Raw genomic sequence first — 27963 nt, forward strand, 5'->3', positions numbered from 1 at the left:
AAATGTATGTTGGTGCATTTAAGGAATGGCATTATTATTCAGTTGTAAGATGTTATGCTAAAGCCTAACATGTTTTTATTCTTCATTGAAAATAAAAAATTTCACATAAAAATTCATCTAAAATGATTACATTTAATTGTTAAGAAGAAAACGTGAAAAACAACTGCATTTTGGTACTGCATTCTAATTCCCCAAAAATACGACCAAATATTTTTCAAAGAAAAGTATCACATTAGAATGAGATTCATTGAATTGGGTCCCCTATATTAATATAAATATAAAATTTAATAAATATCGGTAAATTATAAAATAGAAAAAAAAAAAACTTTAAAAAATGAAAAAAGAAGCAAGTGTCGGTGAAGCTTCCATGGAGGACAGCTTCACATGCTTCATTTCCGGTCCGCTGTTACGTTACGTTGTATTTTTATGACACGCATATGGCAGAAAATAGAATAGAGAAACAGAGAGTTCCAGACTTTTGCTTTCTTTTCTTCTCCTTATAATTTTTATTTTTTTTTATTAAATTAGTGTATATATATATATATATATACACATTTTTTTTTCATATTCCAACGTATCAAGTTATCCCCCTTCCTCTACTTGAACCCAGCTGCCTCGTCGTGTTCATTTCTCATCTCTCGCTTCTTTTCCATTCTCTCTCTCTCTTTCCAAAACTGGCTCTTATAGTTATTTATATACTATAATCCATATCTGATTTTGTCTTTTTAGGCTATCATTTTTTGGTGGCCTCCATCTCTGCTCTTGCCCACATCGGATCTGGGATTTCCTTGCTTTGTCTTCAAGGTATTTATCCACTTTTTATTGTTTATTGTTTATGTTTTCCTATTGGGTGCTCTCAATTTTTGTTGTTTTACTCATAATCTGTAATGCATTGTTGTGATGCCTTTCTTCGTGCTTTTGTTTGGCTACAATCTACATTTTGTGGTTTTATTTGAATATGTTTCTTTCCTCTGTTGCTTTTGGAAGCCTCAAATTTTGTTCCTTGTTTTGTTTGTAAGGGTTTACTAATTCTAATGTGAAAGCCGCGTTCTAGGTTTTACCCCTTTTTTATTAAATTATTTTTAATAATGAAACGCTTTTCACATTCTACATTGGTGTGATTGATTTTGTATTTGTATTAATCAAATGCAGGGTTTTGTTCAATCCTGGACTTTTATTTGGAGATTGGCGTTATGGGGATTCGTTGCTGATCTCTAGTTGATTATTAGTGGAAAGGCAGCACAGGCGTGAAAAATAAGTTGCTTTTGCAATTATTGAAGATCGATAAGCTCCATTGCAAGTTAAAACTGGAAAGTGTTGTTTACTTGATGCAGTTAGATATCTTTATTGGTAATGGTCGCCATAACATATAATTTGTCTAGTAAATTTTCAATTTCCTGAATGGGTTGACTTTGAGGATTGAATTCTTTAAATAGTTTGTGAATACATAGGGGCGTTAGTCATTTTGCGAGTAAGGAGAAGGTAAAAAATCAGAGTGGGTTTGGCAGCTAGAAATGGATCGTGTAATTCTAAAAGAGAGAGATTTTGAGGTTGATCTTGAAAATGGAGTGCAAGCTAGTGATGAAGATCAAAGCAAAGACTCTATTTCTGGTGTAAAAAAACAATCGAAGGAGTTGCTTGCTAAGATTTGTGCCATCTTTGCTGATGGAGCAATGAAGAGTGAAGACGAGTTAAATCTATGCCCTCATGCACCGAATTCAAATGGGGTTTCTGTGGAGCAAGTAAACTTAGATGGAGAGAAAACTGTTGATCATGTAGAGAAGAAAGTGGTAAAGGAGAAGCGTAAAAAGATGAGAATTAAAAAGGCTTCCAAACCTCCTAGGCCTCCGAGAGGTCCATCATTGGATGCTGCTGACCAGATGCTGATCAAGGAGATTACTGAACTTGCTATGTTGAAGCGTGCGAGGGCTGAGCGAATGAAAGCCTTGAAGAAAATGAAAGCAGCAAAGGCATCATCATCTAATAGCAATGTCTTTGCAATGGTGTTCACAATTATCTTCTGTTTAGTGATAATCTTTCAAGGTAATTCTTGAATCTTTTTTTATCTCTAGTTATCAATGTTTTAGCACTCACGTTGTTGGCTTGGTTGGTTAAGAAATGGATAATTAACAAATGTTATCCATTTCCACTGTACTCATAGTCGTAAGTCCATGCCTTTTAAGAGTTGACCTCTGATTTGCCTATGGATGTGCAGGATTTCTTTTGGATTTTTATTCTAGTGTACTAGTATACTCTCACTCTTTCTTTTTTCCCCGGTCTTCTTTTAATTGTTTGGTCCTTAGTTTGGGAAAAAAGATGTTCAAATTCCAATTATAGTCACTCTCTCTCCTCAATTTTTTTTTTCCTTTTCTGTGAATTCGTTTTAACAATTCTAAATGATACTCTTGATAATTTTGCTTGTTGGCCACAATCAAACTTTCAAACAGTTTTTTAGAAGCAAGTTCCACTTAATCTCTGTTTCCTAGCTAGAAATCTCAACTGGATCTCATTATCTTGTTCTTTAAGTGATTTTTTTTTTTAATATATTTATCTGATAACTTTTCTTCTTATACTGTTGCAATTTGCTTTTGCAGCAATGTCATCGAGGGTTACACCTGTAAATGTACAAGGATCCCCTTTATCAACAGAAACGGCGGAGAGTGGTTTGATTACAGTGCGGTACTTTGGGAATCCATCTGCAAGTAACCCAAGTGAACATTCTTCCGAGTCTCCACAGTATGTTACTGTTCATATTGACTGGAAAACTATGTTTTGTATCTATGACGTTTTACGTTTTGGTTTGAGTTGTATATTACATTTCTTTTTAGTATTAACTTGAGTGGTTTATATGATATTTTGCAGTTCTATAAAGCCAATTGCTGGTTTTGATCCTCCTGAAAATCTGAGAAGAGCTGTGGGATAAAACAGAGAAAATCTGTAATGTTATAGTCAATCTTACATTTGTGAAAGAATATTGCTAGGTCTTTTAGTTCTCATGCAAGCATTATATGACTTGCACTTTTTGTACCAACAGCCCTCTGAAATCGAAGTTTGGTGGGTAATTTATGTCCTCTATGTACAATTTTTTATATGGGGAGTGAGTTAAATTACCAAATGAGTTTCTTAGTGGATTTTAAGGGAAATTGGCGCCATTTTTATAGGCCATGCTACTTTTATCCTCATAAGTTGCCTCCTCTGCAACTAAGCCAGCCAAATTATACAATGTGTGGTTATGTAAGTTTCTCAGAAAATGAAATTCATAATTGAGTTATTTACCAAGTAATTTGGTGTGATTTGCATATTTTATTCACCTACTTAACCATTTTGTGTTTGCTGAACTGCATGGCATGAGATTGCTAGGGGTCTATGGATATGAAAATGCACCAATCTGCATATTTCTGCATATTTGTGTGCATGTGAGTGAGAAATCCAACCTTGAAGTGGAGATTATAAGCATTTGGTTCAGTTAGATTATGATCATTCAGCATTTGTCTCAACATTTGTTGCTGTTCGCACAGTGAGCAGTGATTGATGTCATGTTTATGTCTCAAGTCTTGGGGAGCTCCCAACTTCCTTCTTAATACTTTTGGATTGCTGTTGGTGAGCAATGGTATGTCCTTTTTACAGAACTTGGCTTTGTTTTTCATTTTAATTCTCTGCTTGTATCATTGGAACAGAGTAGCGCGGCTTGTGGCAATGGTCCATTAAGCCAGCTTTGCACTCTTTAATAAGCATGTTCAATTGTTGATTGAAGACGTGTATTCACATGGAGTATCACGTTGGTTGTTTGTTTTATTGCTGTGGGGTAAAGAACTCCCTTATCTGCACCACGCTTCTAGAGCCTTCTGATATTTACAACTGAAATGAACCGCATCTGAAAGATGAAGAAGTACCTTGGTATTTTCTTATTTAATTTTGGTGGCTTGTTCTTACTATACCTTGAAGTGCAAGATTTAAATAATTGCAGGTGGACAGTGATTCTTTTACTTTTGAGTTTTAAGGGGTTACATAAAATTATGAAAGCTGATATGGACAAATAATCGACTCTGTAGAAGAATCTCTGGAAGACAAGAAAATATAAACGAATACTTAATCAAATATTAAAAAAAGAAAAAAAGAATAAATATCAAATATTTACTGCTCATTTCAGTTGTGGGCAATTTCAGCCCTGAGGCTTTTCTTCTCGCATGCCTGAGCTGCTTCTCCAGCATGAATCCAATACTTTGCGAATCTATAGTGACCATTTGCCAAGGCTTCCATAGCTTGGGGAAGAATGTAAACGAGGTCAAGCGTCGTTCTAGCTCAGGGTCTGTGGCCTGGTGGATAAGCTTTTGTATGTAATTTGGCGTGTTAGTTGCATTAGACAGGGCGATATTACCTGTTATGGAAGCAAGACCCTTAAGGCCTTGACATCCGCATTAGAGCTTTGAGAATTATTTTGCAGAGACGAGACACAAAGAACGTAATAGGGTGTCTTCTTGCAAGTTTCCCTATCAAATTGTCGCTTTCTATCATTGGTGTAAAGGGAAAAAAGAATGAGAAAGGTAGGCAAAGAAGAGACTTAACGACTCTCTTTCTTAAATGAACTAGAATTGGTTGCATGTGTAATGACTATTTGCCAAATATTTCCATGCCATGCTCAGATCATTATAGGTTAGTTTCTGTTAGTATGTTATGCTAGTTTTGAATATTATGCATTTAGGTTAAAAGCAAAAATTGCTTGCATCAGTTGTCAGTAATTTACTTGTTGAATAGACACCATTGCTTAATTATCTGGTTTACGTTGTTCCATCATTAAAGATGCGGACCCTTTTGTCTGACAAGTTATGTGGAGCTGATTCAAATGAAACAAGTGACTAAACATTACTTGAAATAAAACAAGGCCAATGAATTACAAGCTCTTTTTTTCTTTTTAATTGGTGTCTTGTTTTTTGCTTGAAATCTTCTGGAGAGCTTAATTGCCTGCCTTTCCGAGTTTCAGGTACTAGGTCGTCCGTATTAAATAGGCAGACTGTTGTCGTTTGGCCTGTTGGTTTTGTACACGATTTTGATTCAAGACAAATATATTATACCCCTGGCACAGGCACTACCCAGAAGGGGTAAACAGTGATCCTGAGAAGAGAATCTTGCTTTTGGCTTTCATTCTTGATGATGTTCTCTCTTAAGGAATAAAATGAATTTAGAGATTCCAGGAGGAGATAAGCAAAGATGAGGGAAAGAGAATCTTATGGCGTATGCCATTAGATGTCTAAGAAGTGGATTGGCTTTAAGATAAAAAGATGGCTTACAGGATAGCAATAACTTGAAAGATGGAAGAGACATCAAACTGCTTTATACATGATAATCTTGGATGATGCCTATGCTACTGCTATTTGCTAATACCCTAATACGAAATTTGTTAGATCTCTGCATAATATAAATATGCTTTTACTTATTTATTGGTTTGTTGTTTGAGAAATCCAACGCTTCTAGCTGTTTTTATTTATTTATTTATTTTATCAATATCAACCACCCGATTCTGTTTGTGGCCAGCTTTATATTCTATTGTGGCCACTTCTTTCTTTCCAAAATATGAACTTGGCTCGATGGCGATGGATAATTCCTTCTCCTTCTAGTCCCTGTACTTTTCTTATTTCTCTTTTTGGATTCAAGGTATTAAGGCTTCTGGGAATAGTCCAGAAGAGGCAGAGCTGGCCTGTACTCTAATGCACATGTTGATCCAATGCCAGATACAGAATTAGAAATTAAACTTAAACCAGATAATATTACTAGGAAAACGTAAAAAGCAGCAAATTCTGCAGTAAAATTCAGATAAAACACCCTTAATGGTAAGAATCCACTTCTGGGATCCAATTACGAGAATAGGCTTACTTAAGAAGATGATACAGATTAAAGATACTAAATTGCTAATCCTACGTTTGAAACTACTGCTCCAAGCACAATATCTTAGGCAGAGACATTAAGACGGTGTAGTTTAATTAATTACCTATAAAATCCTGCAAACTACATTTAATCAGCCCTTCTGCAATAACTTGAGAATGGCCACAGCAACATCACAGAGATTGCTCAAAAGCTTGTTCTTTTCAGTTAACGGGGACTGACTTGAGCCAGAGAAGTTCTTTTCACAGTCCTGAGCTTGTTTGCCAGCATCAGATAATAAGTAGCTGGTGAATCCAAACCGACCTCTCATCAAAGCGTTGATAGCTTGAGGAAGATTGTACTTAACAACTGGAATATACAATTCAGCGCAATCGGCCAAAGGTTTCTGGAGCTGCGGGTCTGCTCCTTGCTTGATTAGCTCTTGAATATAGCTCAACGTATCAGTTGCATTGGACAGAACAAGATTAGTCATTGTAGAGGCCAGAGCTTTGACATCTGTGATGGGATTTTGAGGGTTTAGAGACGAGAGACAGAGGTCATAAAAGGGTGTTTTCTTGCATATTTGGTTGACGAGATCAGAACATTGGAATACTGATAGGGAAGTAGAAAGGAGAAGAATGTAAAGAAGAATGATGGGTGGTGAAGCAATAGAGGCTTTCATTTTTTGCAGAAGCAGAGATGAGGAGAAGAGGGAAGGAAAGATTGGTTAGTTGGTGGTTAAGGAAGTGAAGCTTTTGTTGGCAACTCGGTATGCCTTAGCAAAGCATATTAATACAAGTGACACGAACTCAAGTAATGTACAAAATCTGTGGGTGGTTTCTGTTACCAACCTTTGGTAGTTTGAAAAAGGAATTGTATTCACATTTATGGGTTAGTTTTCTTTTGTTTCTGACCATATCTCAGTTTTTATCATTTGGAAGCAATAAATAAATCAAAATCACATTCATGTTTTTGAGAATTAGGGGTCGCCATCAGTTCAGTCTGGCAAGTTGAAAGTAATTAATTTAATTTCAAAAATTTAAGGAAATTAGAACTAGATCGTAGGATTCCTTCAATTTCATCAAATTTAAAACGTCAATTAAAATAGACCTATTAATTTTAATTTAATTTAAAATTAACTTCAATTAATTATTAGTTAAATTGATTTAATTTCGATTTGATTACGATTTTAAAATCGAAACATAAGATTGTGAGAGTTTTGAACCGTTCAGGGCATTGGGGAATTAATAATGCCAGATGAGGCAAAGATGTATGTGTCAAAAACCTGGGAGAAGAGGCCAAAAGTGAGTGCATTATTATTATTATTATTATTATTTTGGTTTAAATTAAGATAAAGAAATTACTAATCTCTGTTATTTACAATATTCAAAGTTAAAGAGGATCTCATTGGGTATCTAAATCTCGACCATTGTTTGAGTTTGTGGTCTGTAATTCATCTTCCTTTTGGGCTCTTTGTCTCTAGCGCTTGGCAATGTTTGGTTTGTGAACTAAAAAAACAAAGGTATTTCTAAAACCTGGCTCGTGAACTTCTAGAATCAACTAGCAGTTTCCGCATCTTATGCTCAGTTCAGAGCGCACAGTGCCACGACGCCGTTTTTGCGAAAAGAACAGTATGGTTGTGACAGACTTGAGCCTCAAGCTCATTGAAGCCCATAACAGAGGGCCATTTCAGGGAGGAAAAGAAAAATAATTTTATAAAAATTTAATTTAATTAATTTTTTTTACTCAGCTTTCATGCGTATAATAAATAAAAAATTCAATTCTTTATCCTTTATTTAGAAATTAAAATTTTATAATAATTTAATTCAATTGATTTTTTTGGTAATTTTCATTTTTAAAATAAAAAATTTGTTAATTTTAAAAAATTATTTTAAAAAAATAAAAATTAAATATCATTATATAATAATTTAATTAAAATTTTTTTTATTGCATCTTTAATTTTTAGCCGTGTTATGGATGAAAAAAAAAGGGTTGAATTTGATGCGATTGTGAAGAGGAAAGTCTTGTGATTTAGCGATCTAGATGTTTGTATCGGAAACTTGAACAAGTCTACAGATGGATTGAAAATCCAGTGTCGGGGGATTTTTTTTTTTTTTTTGAAAAACAGTGTCGGAATTGTTGTTGAATAATATCTTATTATTATTATTAAGTACGAAAAATATTATTTTACTTAACACTATTAAATTATAAGTTAGTTGAGCTAAAATTGAATTACGAGGAATTTTTAATTTAGCTATTGGTAATTGATGGATGTTTAAATAATTAAATTAAAATATTTAATAAAAATAAAAATATGTAGTTAATAATTGATGAGCGACTAATAAGTATTTTATTAATTATAATTTATATCAACTCTAATTATAAAATTATTTGCGGATAACATTTTAACTTTTTTATTGTTTAACGAAAATAACTTTTACCTGTACACTTAATGTCACAAAACACAATATATATATACATATATATATTGCAACGCTGCATGCATCAACATATATTCACAATACAAATTTAAGACTTGTGATGAATCTTCAATATTGTTTATGGCATTTAAAAGAAAAAAAAAATCCATGTCCATGTTTTTTTAATAGTTATTATTTATGTGTTATTTAAATTAATTTATCATGTATTGTAATTTATTATATAATAATAAATCAATAATTATGTATTTATTTTAATAATAATAAATAATATAATATAATAAATTAATAATTATATATTCATTTTAATAATAAAATAAATTATATGATATAATAAATGAATGATGTTATATTTATTTTAATATTTTTATTAATTATTTTATATATTAATAATAATAATTAAATATAATTTTATTTAATATTTAATATAAATTAATTATTATGAACTATCAATAGCGACATTTATCGATTAATAATGACAATTATGCGTAACAGCTAAATTAAACATGCCTTAATAGTAGGACTACGTCAATTATTGTGTTAACTTTAAGGTCTATTTAAGGCATGGCAGTTAGGCACTATCCTCACACACTTTGATGATGACATGTGTATCATGCAATGGTGCATGACCCTCATTCTTGTCAGCTTTCCTTAAAGGTGTTGTGCTGGCAACAACCCTTGCTTACATCATTCTCCAACCATCTCTTTCTCGCCAATATTAATGCCTCTTTCATTTAATGCATTTTTTTTCTTTCACTTCAGATGTGAATATTGTTAGATGTTAAACTGTTTTTACATGACTAATCGTTTTGAATTGCCAACTTAATCATACAAGTTGCTATTATACAAGACTCTTTTTCAAAATTTACATTCCCTAAGGGAGAGATTTATTCAAAACAAGCTTTTATTATTCAACTGGTGTTCATCAAAGAAAAAAGATATTCAACTGTATATATCAAAGCAATTGCTGGACAATGGCAGAAGCTGTGGCCGAGGTATCATGCACCACTTTGTTGAATTTGGTGAGGGGCGATTTTCCATGGAAATTGGCTTCACATAAATCGGCCTCATTTGCTGCATCATTTGCTCCATCTTGGGCAAATTTGGGATCACCTTTCTGCAAAGCTTCAACTGCTTCTGGGATATCTGCCGTTAAAATTGCGTCGTAATTATCCGCACAATAACTCAAGGGTTTCTTTAGCCCTGGCCTCCTCTGAATCAGCTGGTTGATGAAGTGAAGTGACATGGTTGCTTTTGCCTTTACTATGTTGACCATTATGAGCGCTAGCCCACGGACGTCTGCTTTGAAGCTTCTAGGGTCTGAGCTGAGACAACTGACGCACAGGTTGTAGTATGGTGTCTGCTTGCAAGTTTGAGATATCATATTGGCATCAGATTGCGCAACACTGAACTGGGTTATTAGCAAAAACATAGTCAAGAGAGGTACATGACCAAGAAAGATGGAAGTTAGAGTTCCAGAAATCTTCATCATTCAAAGATTGAATAAGAACATGGGAATAAAGATTATAAAGGACTGGGTTTTGCTTGGTTAATTGCTGAACTGGTAGGCCTTTTATAGGGGAGTTTGGATACACATATATATATATAGAGAGAGACAGAGAGAGAGAGAGAGAGAGGCAACTCTCATTCTATAGCCCTTGAAGAGAACAATTGGCCCACAACACCTATCTGCATGTAAAAAAATTTCGGCTACACCCACAATAATTTAGAAATGGCACTAACTCTAAACTATGATCAGTAGTATGATTTAGATGTTCAATATTTAAGAAATTTTCAAGTCTTATATTGTAAAACCAACATGTTGATGTTACTGTAGACCCTTATTTTGTGATGAGTATGTGAATTGAGGCCGTGGGAAACCCGATGATGAAAAATTATATGACTGTAAGATGTAATTGGAGGCATTGAGCTGAATTATTAATTTCATGGCATGATCTTGAAAAAATAAAAATAATAATAAAATTTTGAGAAAATTAATTTAATTAAATTTAAATAAAATTTTATTTTGTTTAAATTTAATATGGGTAGTTTTTTAAATGGATCTAATTAAGTTTAATTGGGCTCCATGGGCCTAAGAAAGCCTAGTTAGGAATTTTAAATGAGACCCATTTAATTATTTTCTAAAAATTAAAATAACAAAATATCTCTCTCCTCCTTGGCCCCACTCTCTTCCTTACTCCCTATTGGTGCCTTCCATTTTTTCCTGTCTTCCTATTGGTTGAAACACCTCACCCGTATCCCAGTCTTATTCAAATTCTGCAATTGTAGTTGTTTAAGTCATCTAAACTTTATCATCCTAAGACTCCAAATCCTACCACACCTCTTTCTCATTCCCTATTGGTGCCTTTCATTTTTTTCTGTCTTCCTATTGGTTGAAACACCTCACCCATATCCCAGTCTTATTCGAATTCTGCAATTGTAGTTGTTCAAGTCATCTAAACTTTATCATCCTAAGACTCCAAACCCTATCACACCTCTCTCCCAAAACCCTATAAATACCCTACTAGAGAAGAGAAGAAGGGGATGATGGGAGGAAAGAGGAAGAGAAAATTCAGAGCTATAGGAAATTTAGAGATATTCAAGACTCTTTGAGTTCTTTCTTATTTTTTTTTCTTTTCTTCAAGAAGATTTGCATACAAGATTTCTATAAAGTCAGTTTTTTATTGTTTTCTTTTCAAGATCTATGCCACAAAATATTTTAATTCTATGCTCTTTGTCTTCAATTTATTCTATATGTTCATATGGATCATGTAATCATGTTTAATTTGAGGGGATACACAACTCTGCACATGTTTAGTTTCTGTCTCTTTATTTCTTTTATTTTCTTTAGTTTCTTTATTTTTTATTACAAACAAAATTGGTAAGTAGCCCTAAGGTAAGTACCAAAGAGGGCATTTGCGTGGAGCTTATATGGAGCTAAACGGGAGTAAGCCAGGGATATCATTGTCATCCTAGAAGAGAAGACCCTTTTTTAAGGGTAGCTTGCCCCAATGGCAACTGCATTTATCAACAAGTAAGTAGCTCCAAACTTCTCGAATAACCATTGGCATGAAATTGTAGTAATAATAGAACTTTCATTTGGTAAATTAAAATTAACTTTGTTTTTAATTTAACTGACTTTTGCATGTAATTAATTTAAATAAATACTTTGTAAATTAAAATTAATCTTGTTTGTAAATTAAACTAATATTGGCATGTAAAATAAATTTAATTTAATACTTGGTAATTGTAAAATAAATTTGCATGTTAGAAATCTTTATTAGGTTGTGATTGTTTGGGACTTATGTGATATTAGAATAAATTACACATGTACATAATTAACTTAGTTCAATTATCCTTAGGGTAACTTGGTGAAAATTAATTAATTAGGTTAAATAGAAACATAGGGTTATTTGAAATTGAATTTGTTTGTAAATTAAATTTCCAATAATAAATTAATTTTAGTCATCTGGTAAATATCATTTAAATAATTAGCAACCCCATAGATAGGAATTACTTGTGCATGAAAATTGTGTGTAAACAACAATCATTTTGTGAATTACTTGCATGTGTAGGATTAGAATTGCATTTTTTAGGATAAAGTTTAATAAAGGAATAATAAACAAGACTTCTAGAAACATTAGTAGAGGACTGGCACTCGAATTAACGAGGTTAGACCAGGCGTAAGGGGTGCCTAACACCTTCCCCTTACGTACCCACTATCCCGAACCTAGACATTGGGCTATGGTAATGACGGTTGTAGAAACTCTGCAAGGAGTAAGTTGCCATCCATGACCCTCGGAAGAAACACTGAATATGTCCCGGTTATTACCCGGGTGGCGACTCCTGTCTATCTATGCCTTTGTGGCATAAATCCTTAGTACCGTGGTAGTGTTATGGGAAGACGGTACTTACCAGTGGTTTGATTCTATTAGGATTGTATGAAGTGCATGTCTAGGAAATGCTGTCTAAGGAGGTGGTACTTAAGTGAGACCATTGTGACTCCACCATCTTTCCTGGGCATTACCTGGTGCATTTTATATAATTCTAATGGATGATATTTCGCCTCACGCCCCACCCCTACAGTTTGGCGACTCCACTGGGGACTAAATGGATAGTTACTCCAACATGTTTCTATTAGTCTAATATTATTCCTTTGTTAAACTTTTTGCATTGCATTACACTATCACACGAATCACCCTTACCCTTTTAGCCTCGTTAGTACTAGCCAAGGAGACCATGGTTCTACTCGAGCTATGACAAATTGGTGAATGCTAGCACCCCATGCCCGTACCTTCGAGTATATAAAAGAGCCACAGCTCCGGCCGTTGTGCTTAATGGACAAGCTCTCGCATGGGTGACCCTTTTCCTACCCGATGAAGCCCATGAGCCATAGATTTTAACCCTAGGTACCCCGTAGATTTTTGTTGTGCTAGATTTATAACTTTACTGTTCAAACCATAAGTTCTAGTGGTAGTTGAGATGAACCTAGGCCTATGCATAGGCCCAATGTGTGTATAGGCCCAAGTCCATTTCAAAACCCATGTTAAGCAAGAGGATGCTTACTTATGGTTAAACTTTAAGGATATAAATCCTTTGTTTGTGAGGGAATGATTGTCCTGGACCATCCCCTGTTGGTGTGTCCAGTGTACCGTAGCCTAGGATAGAATTTTTTCTTACCCTGCACGTGAGAGTTGAAGGTATAAGGAGGCGAAAATTCAGTTCTTGAGATTTTTTTTTGTCTTTGGTTTTAATTTTGTCTTTGGTCCAATTTTAGTTCAATTTATATGGTCTGGTTTTGGTTTAGTTTTAGTTCTATTGGTATGGTTCAGTTTTGGTTTTGTAAAAGTAAAGGCAAAAAAAAAAAAGAAAAAGAAAAAAAAAGAAAAAAAAGAAAAAAAAAAAAGGTTCATTCATGCATTGCATTCATGTACATAGTATGCTTAGGTTAACCCTTAAATCCTATTTTTTTTTAGCAAACATAGCCTCAAAACACACCAAAGAGACTTCCAATTAGGTCACTTGGGTTAGGGAATGGAAGAAATTAGTAAGGATTTCTCCTGCACTACTTAAGATGGAAAAAACTATGGCCGTGCTTTATGAAATATTGAACGCCAAGATGTTTGAGCTAGAAGAGACAATTGTGGTCAACTTTAGAAAGAGGCCCCGAGGTAGGCCAATTAAGTGGCATTAAAGTTATTGAGGTTCAAATTGTGTTTCACACCCTAAGGAGATTTTTTCCAAATCTGCCAACCCTTATCCTAAGTTTTGGAGCATCTCAAAGTTCAAGACCTCCTACAGCTCTTAGCACCCAGACCACTACCAAATCCACTCCCACCTAGCTATGATATCAACCAATGTTGCCGGTTCTACCAAGCCCACAATCATGACACCGACTGATGCTTTCAACTTAAGCATGATATCTAAGACCTAATTGATGCCAAAAGGATAATTGACCCAGAAAATCAACCCAAAAGCCCCATGCCTAGCCAAAATTTCCACCTACACCAGGTCTCTACATGATCTACATCACCCCAAATAACCCTAACAGAATTATTGACTTTATCCAACCCATCCAAAAGCCCAATAAACTTATCCAACCTATCCAAAAGCCCAGTGAACCTATCCAACCCATCCAAAAGCCCAATGAACCTCAGTCTATAATGGTTGTTGACATTTGTGATAATTCTAGCTATGATGAGTGTCCTTTAGGTGTTTTGATCAATTTTGATGAGGAGGTAGTTGCATTACAACTAGATGGTTCAGTTCCACTAGTGTTTGATATTCAAGTTGTTGGGATCTATAAAAACTAGATGGATCTAAAGGTGGCTACTATGAAGAAAGGGATGAAGTTTTTTCTTAGCACAGGCCTAGAAGAAAGTATAGATGGTTTGGTGACTTTTCTTGAAATGAAGGGGTAGATCACAAGGTATGGTTTGGGCTATGAGCCAACTAAAGAGGAAAAAGAGTCAAAACCTCCTAAGTTCTTGAAAGAGAGGGGCAATTATCTAGACATATGATTAGGGGTTACTACATGTGAAAGTGCTAAAGCAGAAAATCAAGACCATTGATCTAAGGAAAGCATGGAAAGCTAAGCACCTAAAGTTACACTCCTAAGTTTGAGCTTGTCTTTTGTAATGCTCATAGTAGTGATACAGATGTTTCCATTTTTGATGTACTTGATGCTGATTTTAAGGCGAAGATCAACAACATGACCAGTCCTTTTGCTTACTTGTTTGATGTTTATTCTAATGGGCATATGCATGGCATTCATAATCATTTAGAATTAGTTTTTATTAATGCATCGAAATCGATCTCTATTAATTTGGGTACAACAAATAATCCTAAAGACATTAAGTTAGCTGAAGATTTAACCCAAGAAGAAAGAGATAAATTTATAGCCTTGTTAATAAAGTACCAAGAAGCACATGCCTCGAGCTTAAAATTAGATGGCTGATTCCCAAGCCAAGCTAATGTCCCCATAGGAAAAGAATGATCAAAAGTTGACTTGGCTAGTTATCCTAATGAGGAGTAAAATTTCATGCTATGAAGAATTAATAGTGGCACCTGTGGACCTAGAGGGAGAAGGAAAATGATATGAAGACATAAGGAGGTCTCTGGAAGTGGGAGAATACTCGCAATAAGCCTACAAAAGAGATAGAGCAATAATTCATAAATTAGCTGCTCAACTTACTTTAGCTGGGGGGTAATTCTACAAACTCTTATGTGTGATAGAAAAATAGGCTGAGCAAATAATGAAAGAAATACATGCAGGAATGTGTGGTCCCCATATGAATGGAAAGGTTCTACTTGGGAAAAAATGTTCAAAACATATAAGGATAAGCCTGAAAAACTCCCTTATGTTCTTTAAGGTTATCGTAGTACTGCAAGGACATCCACGGGGGCAACTCCATTCTCTTTAGTGTATGGGACTAAAGCAATGCTATCCATTAAGCGAGAGCTCAGATCCTTAAGAGTGATGCTAGAAGCTAAGATCCTAAAAAAATGAGTGGGCTTAGAAGAGATATGAAGAATTAGCTTTGATTGATGAAAAGAGGATGTGAGCCTTGTATCATATGCAAGCTTATCAGAGGAAGATAGTTAGAGCCTTTAATAAGAAGGTGAAGCCAAGAAAGATCAAAGAGGGAGACATGGTTTTGAAATAAGCTCGGCCCATCCCTTTTGATTTAAGAGGAAAGCTTAACCCAAGCTAGGATAGTCCACACATAGTCAAAAAGATCTTGCTACTGTAAGAATATCAGAACTGGATGGGAATGAATTTCAAGAACCAGTCAACTTAGACAAGCTCAAACGGTACTTTGTGTGAGATAGGCCCGCTAGGCTGAAAACTTACAAAAGACGGTCTAGGCAAAAATAAAGGTCAAAGAAAAAAAAGAAAATAAAAGAAAAAAAATGCTAGATTGAAAACCTGCAAAAGGCAGTCTAGGCAAAAGGAGAGATGAGAGAAGATCTGGATGGAAAACCTGAAAAGGCCTTTTGGCAGGTTATAAAGTTTATTTCTAACTTTGGAAGGTTAGAAATTTGGCAAAACTAAATGTAAGAGGGAGTAATGGTGTACCTGAATAAATAAAGAAGTTTTTATTGCATTGACTAGGGATGGTTTTATTTAATTATGATCGTAAATGTTTGTGTCTTGAGGAATACATCAAATGATTAAGTAATTGAACTGCATTATTTTGATTTAATCTATGTCTTCTGAGCATGACAAGATAGGTGCTTGATATGAATGCCCTGGTAATTGTCTAATTTCAAAAAAAAAAAAAAAAAAAAGAAGAAGCTCTCTAGGTAGAAAACCCAAAAGGGCCACTTAGGCAAAAGTTAGAGCAAGCCCGCTGAGATGAAAACCCAAAAGGGCATTTCAGGCAAAAGTTAGGGCACAGAGAAAAGAGTTCATGGAAGAGAAATGAGTCAAGGCAGAAACCATGGGGGTAGAGAAGAAAAAAGAAAAATTAGAGAGCAATTGTATTGTGACTTTAAGGAAGTCTTTTCGGTGAATAATTTTCCTCAAAAAATTTTGAGGCTAAAAGAAAGTTTTTGCAAAAAGAGGTCTCAGAGGACTAAGTTTTTTTTAGAATCTCTAGCAAAATTAGCATGCCCATGATAGGAAGCAGCATACAAGAAGCACAAAAATTATAAAAAGAGTTTTGAGACCCAGTCATCTCAATTTTTTCAAATCATATATTTTTTGGTAAGTCCTTAGACGTTGTTTAGGGCGCATGACATAGTTGTGTAAGGCATAGAAGAACATGCATCAACATGTCACCTGTGGGTGTTTAAGGCGTAGAATAACATGCATCACCACAGTTTTAAGTGTCGAACTACGAGGGGATCTGATTCTTCCTTAGGATAGCGAGGGGGATACGTAGGTAGTTTAGGATCGTGGTCCTAAATACGAACCCATAACATTTCATGACAGATGTTTTTTGGTAAGTCCTTAGACTTTGTTTAGGGCACATGGCATAGTTGTGTAAGGCGTAGAAGAACACGCATCAACATGTCACCTGTAAGTGTGTAAGGCGTAGAAGAACATGCATCACCACAGTTTCAAGTGTCGAACTACGAGTGGGTCTGATTCTTCCTCAGGATAGCGAGGGGGATACGTAGGTAGTTTAGGACTGCGGTCCTAAATACGAATCCACAATATTTCAAATCACACAGTTATCACTGTTATGAGACCGTAGCTAGTCTCATAACGCAGAGTGTATCAACAGAGCAAGATACACTCATTTTTCACATGACACAGTTATTACTGTTATGAGACCGTAGCTAGTCTCATAATATAGAGTATGTCGACTGAGCAAGATATACTTGATCCTCATAGCCAATGTTTCATAGTTATTAGAAATTCGAGTTTCACTTTGACGAAACTTGAGCAATGCTTTCGCATTGATTTCAACTTTCGCCAAAGTGGGGGGCAAACTGTAGACCCTTATTTTGTGATGAGTATGTGCATTGAGGCCGTGGGAAACCCGATGATGAAAAATTATATGACTGTAAGATGTAATTGGAGGCATTGAGCTGAATTATTAATTTCATGGCATGATCTTGAAAAAATAAAAATAATAATAAAATTTTGGGAAAATTAATTTAATTAAATTTAAATAAAATTTTATTTTGTTTAAATTTAATATGGGTAGTTTTTTAAATAAATCTAATTAAGTTTAATTGGGCTCCATGGGCCTAAGAAAGCCTAGTTAGGAATTTTAAATGAGACCCATTTAATTATTTTCTAAAAATTAAAATAACAAAATATCTCTCTCCTCCTTGGCCCCACTCTCTTCCTTACTTCCTATTGGTGCCTTCCATTTTTTCCTGTCTTCCTATTGGTTGAAACACCTCACCCATATCCCAGTCTTATTCGAATTCTGCAATCGCAGTTGTTTAAGTCATCTAAACTTTATCACCCTAAGACTCCAAATCCTACCACACCTCTTACTCATTCCCTATTGGTGCCTTCCATTTTTTCCTGTCTTCCTATTGGTTGAAACACCTCATCCATATCCCAGTCTTATTCGAATTCTGCAATTGTAGTTGTTTAAGTCATCTAAACTTTATCATCCTAAGACTCCAAATCCTACCACACCTCTTCCTCATTCCCTATTGGTGCCTTCCATTTTTTCCTGTCTTCCTATTGGTTGAAACACCTCACCCATATCCTAGCCTTATTCGAATTCTGCAATTGTAGTCGTTCAAGTCATCTAAACTTTATCATCCTAAAACTCCAAACCCTATCACACTTCTCTCCCAAAACCCTATAAATACCCTACTAGAGAAGAGAAGAAGGGGATGATGGGAGGAAAGAGGAAGAGAAAATTCAGAGCTATAGGAAATTTAGAGATATTCAAGACTCTTTGAGTTCTTTCTTATTTTTTTTTCTTTTCTTCAAGAAGATTTGCATACAAGATTTCTATAAGGTCAGTTTTTTATTGTTTTCTTTTCAAGATCTATGCCACACAATATTTTAATTCTATGCTCTTTGTCTTCAATTTATTCTATATGTTCATATGGATCATGTAATCATGTTTAATTTGAGGGGATACACAACTCTGCACATGTTTAGTTTCTGTCTCTTTATTTCTTTTATTTTCTTTAGTTTCTTTATTTTTTATTACAAACAAAATTGATAAGTAGCTCTAAGGTACTTACCAAAGAGGGCATTTGCGTGGAGCTTATATGGAGCTAAACGGGAGTAAGCCAGGGATATCATTGCCATCCTAGAAGAGAAGACCCTTTTTTAAGGGTAGCTTGCCCCAATGGCAACTGCATTTATCAACAAGTAAGTAGCTCTAAACTTCTCGAATAACCATTGGCATGAAATTGTAGTAATAATAGAACTTTCATTTGGTAAATTAAAATTAACTTTGTTTTTAATTTAACTGACTTTTGCATGTAATTAATTTAAATAAATACTTTGTAAATTAAAATTAATCTTGTTTATAAATTAAACTAATATTGGCATGTAAAATAAATTTAATTTAATACTTGGTAATTGTAAAATAAATTTGCATGTTAGAAATCTTTATTAGGTTGTAATTGTTTGGGACTTATGTGATATTAGAATAAATTACACATGTACATAATTAACTTAGTTCAATTATCCTTAGGGTAACTTGGTGAAAATTAATTAATTAGGTTAAATAGAAACATAGGGTTATTTGAAATTGAATTTATTTGTAAATTAAATTCCCAATAATAAATTAATTTTAGTCATCTGGTAAATATCATTTAAATAATTAGCAACCCCATAGATAGGAATTACTTGTGCATGAAAATTGTGTGTAAACAACAATCCTTTTGTGAATTACTTGCGTGTGTAGGATTAGAATTGCATTTTTTAGGATAAAGTTTAATAAAGGAATAATAAACAAGACTTCTAGAAACATTAGTAGAGGACTGGCACTCGAATTAACGAGGTTAGACCAGGCGTAAGGGGTGCCTAACACCTTCCCCTTACGTACCCACTATCCCGAACCTAGACATTGGGCTATGGTAATGACGGTTGTGGAAACTCTGCAAGGAGTAAGTTGCCATCCATGACCCTCGGAAGAAACACTGAATATGTCCCGGTTATTACCCGGGTGGCGACTCCTGTCTATCTATGCCTTTGTGGCATAAATCCTTAGTACCGTGGTAGTGTTATGGGAAGACGGTACTTACCAGTGGTTTGATTCTATTAGGATTGTATGAAGTGCATGTCTAGGAAATGCTGTCTAAGGAGGTGGTACTTAAGTGAAACCATTGTGACTCCACCATCTTTTCTGGGCATTACCTGGTGCATTTTATATAATTCTAATGGATGATATTTACGCCCCCTCCTTACAGTTACAACCTAGTTGGCTGTAATTAAGACATTGTTAATCAATGATTAGGAATTTTTACTTTGTTGATAAAAACTTATACTCATAGCTGAGATTAAAAAAAAAAAAAACGAACGGAGGTTTTTCTCCAACATCTCTTTTAACAAATGCAATTACTAGATATTACTGTCATATAATTTCATATGTTTCTGCTTCTTATGATTAATTAAACTAGCCAAATAATAAGACAGGAATAGAAAAAGAATGCTGGGGTCTACCCACCACAATAATTAACAAGAAAGTAAACTGTTGTGGGAAATAAAAAAATAGCTAGCCAGAAGAAATTGTGCACACTAGGGAAAGCAGGGGACATGGATATGGCAGGAAAATAAAAGTGATAGAGACATTGAACCATCATCTTTTGCATTGCAGAAAAGAGAAGAGGATGAGATTGAGGCAAGTAGATGATGCTCTTACGTTAAAGGGCTTCAATGAATTATAATTGGCTCGTCTTTATTACATTTATAGTGGAAGTTTGCATGATTGCTTGTCGACTCATCTCATCCCTTCACTTGTGTCGGGATTTCTTATTTCCCAAAAGAAATTTATATACCGAAATCAAAGCATGAGTTACTCTTGTAAGTGGACAGCCGAACTGTGAAAGATGGAGATTTCAACCAGAAGGTTTCAAGTTTGAATCTTCTGGATAAGTATGATTAGTCATTTTCATGACAAGTGATTAATTGCCAATTACTCTGTTTTCTCCTCTGCCTCTCCCCTGAGTTTAACCTTTGTAATTGCCAACAGCTGTGTCTCTTTTCTTTACGCCCTGTTTCGGCTTATTATTGTACCATGATACGGTAAGCGGCTAGATTGAAGTGACTAAAATGCCCTCCAGTCTGTTGCTGTTACGTGCTATCGTGTGTGGGCAAACATGAGAATTTAATGGAGATGTTTTCTGGGCGTGCTTTGGTCATTTAATTGGGTCTCACAGACGGAGAAAGCTACTATCGGTCGTTTTCAGAGAGGAGACGAGCCAGAGAAAGAGTGAGATGGAGCAAATGGGGGAGTCAGAGTAGTAAGGAGTGAGAAGAAGGTACTTTCCAAGTGATAATGGTGTGGTGAGGGGGACGGCATGTCGACGATGACGGAAAGAAAGTAGATTAGATCAGAGAAATCAATTAGCGCTGGTAAGGCTCATGCTTCGTCACCTTCATTTAACCCGCAGAAAAGCCTTCCAAGGCATTGTTTTTGCTTCAAAAAGCCAGAAAATCTAGGTAGGAAAACATGGTGATGGAACCTTTGGAGGCTTGATTTGCCTGAATTGTGATGTTTCCAGGTGCTTGACAGGCTGCAGAGTACTCCTCTTAATGTCGCGCACCTCTGAGTACTCTTCATTTATTTTCCGGCCATGGCGAAGGAAGCGGCTGGCAGTGGCAAAAGGCTTTAAGATTTCTGATTCTCCCAAGGGTAAGCCGATTTCGCTTCAACTGTGAAATTAATATTCAATTGACGATTTAAAATGTCTGGACCTTGAGTTTCAACTTTTATTTATTAAAGAATAGATTTAAACTTCTGTGAGGTACAACAGAAATATGCATGCATATATTGATTAAATAGGAACTTCTGGTGTTTTATTATGTTTATATATTTGCAGATGGAAAAATCAGGATGGCCATTATTTGTTTTTTTTCTTTTTTTTTTTTTTCTTTCATTGAACATGCAAGCTCTTTTTTCCCCTCTCTTGTTTTGGTGCATGGCAAAGAAGAGGCATGGACAAGAAAATAGAGGAGAAAAGATTTAAAAATGAGCAAATAACAAGTAGAAGGTCATGAGATTTAAAAATGAGCAAATAACAAGTAGAAGGTCATGCTGCATTTTCCAAGTGACAATTTTGTGAATTTAATTTAATTTATAATTTTTCCTCTGTTAAAGAGCCCATTACATATGAGGCTCGAGTTCAAATCCGGACCCGAGCAGCCAATAATAATAACAAAACTACTTGGCAAGGTATGAGAGATGGTTTTTAGATCCTAAACCACACAGATAACCTTTTGTCTCGAAGTGGCAAGTAATATTTACGAGTAGTAGTGGGAATTGCCTTTGGAGAAGTTGCTTTCTGTGTCTACTGCCTTAAGCTAATGCGAAACATATGTCCATCAAATGGGATCAGGCATATATAAGGTTTGGGGTTGAGAAAGAGATGAAGAGGGACAGCGTTTGATTTTATTTCTAAATAGGTGAGTTCTGGCTTGAATTTGGCTATGTTCCTTTTCGGCGGGTAGTTCTTTGCCCTACTTGGTTTACTTTCTTCTTCTTTTTTATTTATTTATTTATTTTTATTGTTCTTTGCTATGCTCTCTGTTAATATATTTTTGCTAATATATGTCTCTATTGTTAGACATTTTGGTTTAGTTGATCAAAACTTTTAAGTACATGAGGTTGATTTATATATATAATGAAAGATATCAATTTCATTATTGAAACACCATCAAGGTGTATACAAATTCCATTCAAGAATAAAGATTACAACAAAATGAAGCATCATGAGGAACTTTATAGTGTAGACCCTTATTTTTGTGACCTTGTGAGTATGTGCATTAAGGCCATGAGGAATCCGATGATAAAAAAATTGTATGATTGTGAGATATATTTAAAAGTATTAAAAATGAATAATCATATGTATAGTATGTTTCTTGAGGAAAATAATTTTGAAGAGTAAGAAAAAGTGTTTAATTAAATTTAAATAAAATTTATTTATGTTTAAATTTAATTTTAGAAATTTATTTTATTAAAAAAAACTAATTGGACCTAATTGGGCTCTTTAAGACCAATAAGGCCCACTCGAGAATTTTGATTAAATAAATAAGGTCAGAAGAAATAGTGTAGCTCGAACAAAGTGGTGGGAGTTCAAAGGAGTAAAGCAAGTGAAGTTCAAAAATAAGCTTCTTGAGTCCAAAGTATGGAAGTTGGATATGGAGGCCAATGATATGTGGATACATATGGCATTAAAGATTAGAGAAGTAGCTAGAAAAGTACTTGGAGAGTCTAAAGGACATGGACCACTCTCAAAAGAGAGATGGTGATGGAATGAGTTAGTACAAAAGGCAGTGAAGAGAAAAAGTGAATGGTATAAGAACTTACCTAAATGTGATAATAATGAGGCATATGAACAGTACAAGATAATAAAGAAATAGGCAAAAAAGACAATTAGTCAAGCAAGAGCACAGGCCTTTGAAAAGTTATATGAGAAACTTGGAACTAAAGAAGCGGAGAAAGATATTTATAGATTAGCAAGGAGGAGAGAAAGGAAATGTCAAGATCTCAATCAAGTTAGGTGCATTAAAGATAGAGAAGGAAAAGTGTTGGTGAAAGATGAGAACATTAAAGAAAGATGGAGAAATTATTTTAATGATCTCTTTAATAATAGTCAAAATGGTAATAGCGTGAATATAGACTATAGAACAATAGAAAAGAATGTGAATTATACTAGAAGGATTAGATCTTTATAAGTAAATGAAGCACTTAAGAGAATGAAATTGGGTAAAGCCTGTGGACCCGATGAAATACCAATTGAAGTGTAGAAGTGTTTGGGAACTATGAGAGTGGCATGGTTAACTAAATTATTTAATAAGATTCTAAACTTAAAGAAAATGCCTGATGAATGGAGGAGTATTTTAGTACCCATTTTTAAAAATAAGGGAGACATACAGAGTTGCTCAAACTATCGAAGAATTAAACTCATGAGCCATACTATGAAGTTGTGGGAGAGAGTTGTGGAGCATCGACTACGTCATGATACTTCTATCTCTCTCAATCAACTTGGTTTCATGCTCGGTCGTTCAACTATAGAAGCGATCTTTCTCGTTAGAAGCTTGATGGAGAAATATAGAGATGTGAAGAAAGATCTACACATGGTTTTTATTGATTTGGAGAAGGCTTATGATAGTGTTCCAAGAGATGTCTTATGGAATGTGTTAGAATAAAAGAGGGTATCTATTAGGTATATACAAGTGTTGAAAGATATGTATAAAGGAGCAACTACTATTGTGCGCACAGTGGGAAGGGACACAAGAGATTTGCCGATCTCAATTGGATTACACCAAGGATCAGCCATAAGCCCTTACCTTTTTATATTAGTTTTAGATGAATTGACGAAACATATACAAGAGAGTATTCCTTGGTGCATGATGCTTGCGGATGATATTGTTCTGATAGATGAGACACAAGAAGGAGTCAATAGAAAGCTAAAGTTTTGGAGAAGTACTCTAGAGTCAAAGGGTTTTAAGTTAAGTAGAACAAAGACAGAATACATGCATTGCAAGTTCAGTGAAGGCCAAACTGGTGATAGGGAAGGAGTTAGTTTGAATGGAGTGGTACTGTCCTAAAGTAATCACTTTAAATATCTAGGCTCAGTCCTTCAAGTAGATGGGGGATGTGAGGAGGATGTTAGTCATAGGATTAAAGCCGGTTGGTTGAAGTGGAGACGTGCCACGGGAGTTTTATGCGATCATAAGATTCCCAATAAGTTGAAAGGAAAATTTTACCGTACAGCCATACGACTGACTATGTTATATGGTAGTGAGTGTTGAGCACTGAAAGAGTCGTATACGTCTAAAATAAGAGTTGCAGAGATGAGAATGTTAAGGTGGATGAGTGGCCATACTAGACTAGATAAAGTCCGTAATGAGAGTATTAGAGAAAAGGTAGGAGTGGTGCCAATTGAAGATAAGTTGAGAGAAGGGAGATTGAGGTGGTTTAGTCATGTGAAGCGTAGACATACGGAAGCTCTAATTAGACAAGGAGAGCACATTAGGTTAGAGGATAGAAAGAAAAAAAGGGGTAGACCTAAATTGACTTGGAGGAGAGTAGTACAACATGACCTAGAAGCATTACACATTTCTAAGGATTTAACCCAAAATCGTTTAGAGTGGAGAAAGCGAATTCATATAGCCGACCCCAAATTTTTGGGATAAAGGTTTAGTTGAGTTGAGTTGAGTTGTGTAGTGTTTTAACCTAAATCCTATAAATACTTCATACAAAAGAAGAAAAAAAGGAGAGAGAGAGAGAGAGGAAGAGGAAGAGAGAGAGAGAGAGAGAGAGGGGGAGAGGGGAGGAGAGAACAACACAACGCATAAAAAAACTCTCACTCCATCTCTATCTTTCTTTCTTCTTTTTTCTGTCTTCCTTTTTCTTCAAGGAAGCTTTAAGATTTCTTTAAAATATATGCTCTAAATTATGAATATTCAAGAAATATGCCATACATCTATACTTTTATATTTATGTGCCTTTAGATGGTCTCATATACTTATAACATTTATGTATATGTGAAAATTTTGAAAGTGATAAGAATTCTACATATATTTAGTTTTCTATCTCCCACTTTTTTATTACTTTTTGTTATTTTTTGAATCTGTAAAAATTTTAGAAAAATTATATTTATATTCTACACAAAATTTTATTAATTTCAGGCTCAAAAATCACTGAATTTTTTTTTGCATTTTGCAAGTTATAACTGTTTGACGTTAGGGTTCTTGCAAAATCCAATTTGTAGGATACCCGACATGTGAAGCCCATATCTCCCTTGTTTTCTAATATTTTTGCACGAATCTAGTATCTAAAATTAAGTTCAAAATATAATGACTCTTTTTCAATTAGTTTCGCATTCATATCTATTGTAGTCGATGAGTTATGAATTTTATAAAAAAGTAGTGCGATTCTGTCACTGGGAAAAGTTATGATTTGTGTAGACTATTCTGCTAGGGTTTTGTTTGGTCTATAAATTTTATGATCTTGTATGATGTTTCGCTGTTGTCTGTAATTTTTTCATGATTTTTAGACATGTCTAATTATTTTTTAAAAATCAGATTTCTTACTGCTGTCAATCTATCAAGATATGTGAATTGTATGTTTATGCATGTTCTTGTGTGTTTTTAAGTTTCAATTGATATTTAATCTATTTTTCTGTGTTCTTTTAATTCGAGAAGTGTTATGAAGTGTTTGGATTATGTTAGAAGACTTGGCCCCTTAGGTAGTTATAACTAATAAGGAATTTTAACCTTTTAGAAAACTAGAGTTAAAATCCAATGTGAATTGTTATTAGTATTTTTTCTTATTTTCTTACTTCCTTTATTTTCTTTAGTTTTTTTTTTTTATTACAAACAAAATTGGTAAGTAGCCTTAAGGTAAATACCAAATAGGGCATTTGTGTGGAGCTTATGTGGAGCTAAACGGGAGTAAGCCACGGATATCATTGCTATAGTAGAAGAGAAATTCCTTTTTTAAGGGTAGCTTACCCTAATGACAACTACAATTACTGGCAAGTAAGTAGTCCTAAATTTATAGAATAACCATTGACATGAAATTGTAGTAATAATATGATTTTTATTTGATAAATTAAAATTAACTTTGTTTTTAACTTAACCAACTTTTGCATATAACTAATTTAAATAAATATTTAATAAATTAAAATTATTCTTGTTTGTAAATTAAATTAATCTTAGCATATAAAATAAATTTAATTTAATACTTGATAATTGTAAAATAAATTAGCATGTTAGAAATCTTTATCAGATTGTAATTGTTTGGGCCTTATGTGATATTAGAATAAACTATACATGTACATAATTAACTTAGTTTAATTATCTTTAGGGTAATTTGGTGAAAAATTAATTAATTAGGTTAAATAGAAACTTAGGGTTGTTTAAAATTGAATTTATTTGTAAAATAAATTTAGTCATCCAGTAAATATCATTTAAATAATTAGTAACCCTATAGATATGAAACTATAGATATGAAACTGTTTGTAAACAACAACCCTTTTATGAATTACTTGTATGTGTATGATTAGAATTACATTTTTAGGATAAAGTGTAATAAAAGAATAATAAACAAAACTTCTAGAAACATTAGTAGTGGACTGGCGCTCGAATTAACGAGGTTAGATCTACTGTAAGGGCTGTCTAACACTTTTCCCTTACGTATTCACTATTCTGAACCTAGACATTGAGTTATGATATGAGTCTCCTTCCACAATGATATGCGAGAAACCTGTTGTACAAGCAAGCCGTGTTGCTTCTTTGCAAGCAATGCTTTTGAGAATAAGTGGTTCCCGAATGGAGGGCCAAATGCTGCAGCAATTACAGTTTTGAACCACTACTGCAATAGCACCTCTATTGTGGATATGGTCCACAGCAGCATCAAAGTTTAGTTTGATAAAATTCATTGGAGGAGGGGACCAGAATAGCTCTTGAGATTGATGATTCTCAACTGTTCATCTGATGGAGAGATGGCCAAATGGAAATCTTCTTGATTTTTAAAGCCAAATCGATAACTTCTCAGAAATTCATAGCGTGCTGGTTAAAGATAAGTGCATTCCTACACTTCCAAATCTGCCAGAGAAGGAAAGCCACTAGTTGCAATAATTCTGAACGATTAGAAGCTTGCTTAAGAATACCTTCCAGTTCTTCTAGCCAACAATTTATCATTTTAGAATGAGCAATCAGAGATGAGTGCAGCTGGAGGCTTGAGTGCAGCCAAATGGACATAGCTTTCGGGCAAGAAAAGAAAAGGTGGTGTAAAGTTTCTCTTTGACCACAAAAGTTGCATTCCGGAGCCACATGGGGACACGCCTGTGCAATAAGTCATTACATGGAAGTCTCTTATTGAAGATGCTCAAAAGGAAGATTTTAATTTTGTTGGGCAATTGAAGCTTCCAAAAAGCCTTCCAAAAGGCAGAGTTTTAAAGTATCGGAGCTAGGATCAGGTCGCCCGTCATTGGAAGAGATATAACTCAAATTTGAATATGTCTATATTTAAGACTGTTGATTGCAATTATAATTATAGTGATGCATGTTTATCAAATAGTTATATTTTTTTAACTGACATAAATATGTGATTAATAGCTGTCAAAATTGATCTTCTGAACCCTATTTCCATTAACAGTCTAGTCTTGATTTTTATTCCTATATGCATTGGGCAGTCTTTGGTGAAGAAGGTAAAATTATAGAGAAAATTATAGTTTTCTTCTTGCTGCTACAATTCACTAATTATCTCACAACCTCAACAATTACCTACCCATAAGTGCAAAGTTTGTTGGCAGAACTCTACAATAATTCCTTTTTGGTGACTGCAAAAGAAATTCAGTTAACAATAGCATCAAGAATAGTAGAGGCAGTTTTTCAATGATAGGAGGACTTGGTTGATATATTTGACTTGTCTGAAAATTTCATAGTGAAAACTGAAAAGAAGTGCATAAGCAATTGGTTTGATCTCTGCATTTTTATGGAGTGTGGAGTGAAATTGTTCAATTTCAATATATAGAACGCATTGTTTCTGCATTAAGAAGC

The 27963-nt window shown here is 34.4% G+C and overlaps 3 protein-coding genes and 1 long non-coding RNA gene across 4 annotated transcripts; 2 read left to right on the plus strand and 2 right to left on the minus strand.

The window, feature by feature from the left end:
• The first annotated feature begins 410 nt into the window (after nucleotides 1-410).
• Nucleotides 411-3283, plus strand: LOC110669398 (uncharacterized). Its single transcript, XM_021831056.2, has 4 exons — nucleotides 411-804; nucleotides 1153-2043; nucleotides 2595-2736; nucleotides 2863-3283. The coding sequence occupies exons 2-4, from the start codon at nucleotides 1515-1517 to the stop codon at nucleotides 2921-2923; spliced, it is 732 nt and encodes a 243-aa protein (XP_021686748.2). The 5' UTR covers nucleotides 411-804; nucleotides 1153-1514; the 3' UTR covers nucleotides 2924-3283.
• A 2496-nt stretch (nucleotides 3284-5779) lies between these two features.
• LOC110669399 (cell wall / vacuolar inhibitor of fructosidase 1) lies at nucleotides 5780-6723 on the minus strand. The gene has a single exon (XM_021831057.2). The coding sequence runs from the start codon at nucleotides 6539-6541 to the stop codon at nucleotides 6014-6016; it is 528 nt and encodes a 175-aa protein (XP_021686749.2). The 5' UTR covers nucleotides 6542-6723; the 3' UTR covers nucleotides 5780-6013.
• A 2460-nt stretch (nucleotides 6724-9183) lies between these two features.
• LOC110669407 (cell wall / vacuolar inhibitor of fructosidase 1) lies at nucleotides 9184-9889 on the minus strand. The gene has a single exon (XM_021831067.2). The coding sequence runs from the start codon at nucleotides 9787-9789 to the stop codon at nucleotides 9253-9255; it is 537 nt and encodes a 178-aa protein (XP_021686759.1). The 5' UTR covers nucleotides 9790-9889; the 3' UTR covers nucleotides 9184-9252.
• A 9914-nt stretch (nucleotides 9890-19803) lies between these two features.
• Nucleotides 19804-27541, plus strand: LOC110669420 (uncharacterized). The gene is made up of 2 exons (XR_009144103.1): nucleotides 19804-21443; nucleotides 21482-27541. It is a non-coding gene; the product is annotated as an uncharacterized LOC110669420 (long non-coding RNA).
• The last annotated feature ends 422 nt before the right edge of the window (nucleotides 27542-27963 follow it).

The sequence above is a fragment of the Hevea brasiliensis genome, chromosome 15 (assembly GCF_030052815.1).
Source record: "Hevea brasiliensis isolate MT/VB/25A 57/8 chromosome 15, ASM3005281v1, whole genome shotgun sequence".
NCBI lineage: Eukaryota > Viridiplantae > Streptophyta > Magnoliopsida > Malpighiales > Euphorbiaceae > Hevea > Hevea brasiliensis.

Excerpts from the sequence above, each read along its gene's own strand:
- LOC110669398 (XM_021831056.2), top strand. The coding sequence starts at position 1,515 with ATGGATCGTGTAATTCTAAAAGAGAGAGATTTTGAGGTTGATCTTGAA. Across the intron at positions 2,044-2,594 it reads TTTAGTGATAATCTTTCAAG|CAATGTCATCGAGGGTTACA; the intron begins GTAATTCTTGAA and ends TTGCTTTTGCAG. Across the intron at positions 2,737-2,862 it reads CATTCTTCCGAGTCTCCACA|TTCTATAAAGCCAATTGCTG; the intron begins GTATGTTACTGT and ends GATATTTTGCAG.
- LOC110669399 (XM_021831057.2), bottom strand. The coding sequence starts at position 6,541 with ATGAAAGCCTCTATTGCTTCACCACCCATCATTCTTCTTTACATTCTT.
- LOC110669407 (XM_021831067.2), bottom strand. The coding sequence starts at position 9,789 with ATGATGAAGATTTCTGGAACTCTAACTTCCATCTTTCTTGGTCATGTA.